We start from the raw sequence: 1,441 nt of genomic DNA, 5'->3' as shown, positions 1-1,441 counted from the left end.
GGGGTTTGGCTCCAGAGCGGGTGGGAGCAGATGGCTCCGGATCCCAGAGTTCCCGCCGCAGCTGCGGCGCCCCGGGAACGTCCGGCCGGTGTCAGGCGCGGGGGCTGGACCCGGCGGGCGGAAGGAGCATCCTTTCCCCCAGGCCTGTGGCTTCTCTTGGCCAGGCGATGGAGCCCTTCACCACAGTTCTTTTGGAGGGCGTTTGTGGGGAGGGTGTGGGAGATGGAGGCATAGGAAAATCCTAGCTCTTTCCCTTGGGTTGTGGGGAGGGGTACAGGGCCACGGTGCCGTTGACCTTGAAGAAGGGGAGGGAAACCCCTCAACTCAGTTTCTGTCCTGTGGAATGGAGGTTGGGGAAGACACACTCTCTTCTGTGTTTCAGCACCTCCTCTCAGGGTCTGCCCTCGGAACCAGTGGGTTAGGGAGGAGCTCCTCTTCTATTCTTTTTCCAGAGGGAAGAACCTGCCACTGTCAGAGCCCTGGTCTCCCTGTCTGGGGCCGGGACCCGCGTTTGGGGATGTGCTTTAAGGGAGATGCCAACTGAAGTATTTTTGTCTTGCTAGCTCCGTTGCTAAGCAACCACTGAGCGGCAGCAACAGCTGGGGGAGAGCGGCTGGGATGGGAGGCCTGGGGACCACCCTCAAACCTGTCTGTACCACACACCTCTCCAGTGCAGGCAGGGTTCAGGGGGTTTGGAAAGCTGCAGAGGGAGGAGGGGTGGCTCAGTGTTGGGGGTCCTCCTGAGCCAGGAGCCTCCCCTCTTACTGCCCTTCTCCCATTACAGAGGCTGTGATCAATAGCCAGGAATGGACTTTGAGCCGCTCCATTCCTGAACTGCGCCTGGTAGGTATCCCAGTCCCCTTGCCTATAGGGAAGGCTGACCTCCCACCCACTGCACTCTCAGCTCTCTCCCTTCACCTCTCCTTTTCTCTCTCTCTCTCTCTCTCTCTCTGAGAATAGGGAATCGTTTTCCAGTTCTTCTGAGAGTCTACCTTCATAGCACCAACCTGGGAATTTGCTACATCTTCCTCACAAGTTTTTCCTCTCTAGTCTTTATGCAGCCATCCCCTTTTTCCTGTTTGTTCATGGTCCTCCTCCAGGCTTCTCACTTCTGGCATCTGCCCTTTGGCCTTCATGTTGTGTTGCCTAGAATTGGGTAAAGTTTTCCAACTAGTGCCTAGAGCTGTGACATGCTACAAACACACACACACACACACACGTCTAGTTTGTTTTCTAAACAACCCAACACACATGAAAAACTACTGAATTGCTGACATTCTTCAGCTTGTGCTCCACTTTGAGCTTGGGATCATTTCTTACCCACACTCATGCCCTGATCCTCCCAACTGCTCCGATCCCCCCAGCTGCTCTGATCCTCCCAAATGCTCCGATCCCTCCAGCTGCTCTGATCCTCCCAGCTGCTCCGATCCCCCCAGCTGCT

The 1,441-nt window shown here is 56.1% G+C and overlaps 1 protein-coding gene across 1 annotated transcript in view; it reads left to right on the top strand.

The window, feature by feature from the left end:
- Nucleotides 1-1,441, top strand: part of AGAP2 (ArfGAP with GTPase domain, ankyrin repeat and PH domain 2) — a 34,396-nt gene that overhangs the window by 9,131 nt on the left and 23,824 nt on the right. Inside the window, exon 2 of the mRNA XM_011988630.1 lies at nt 785-843. Within this exon, the coding sequence (XP_011844020.1) occupies nt 785-843 (59 nt within the window). The remainder of the gene's footprint in view (nt 1-784; nt 844-1,441) is intronic.

The sequence above is a fragment of the Mandrillus leucophaeus genome, unplaced genomic scaffold (genome assembly GCF_000951045.1).
Source record: "Mandrillus leucophaeus isolate KB7577 unplaced genomic scaffold, Mleu.le_1.0 Scaffold332, whole genome shotgun sequence".
Classification (NCBI taxonomy): Eukaryota; Metazoa; Chordata; class Mammalia; order Primates; family Cercopithecidae; genus Mandrillus; species Mandrillus leucophaeus.
Note: the sequence above shows the minus strand (reverse complement) of the source record. Positions and strands in the feature narration are given on the sequence as shown.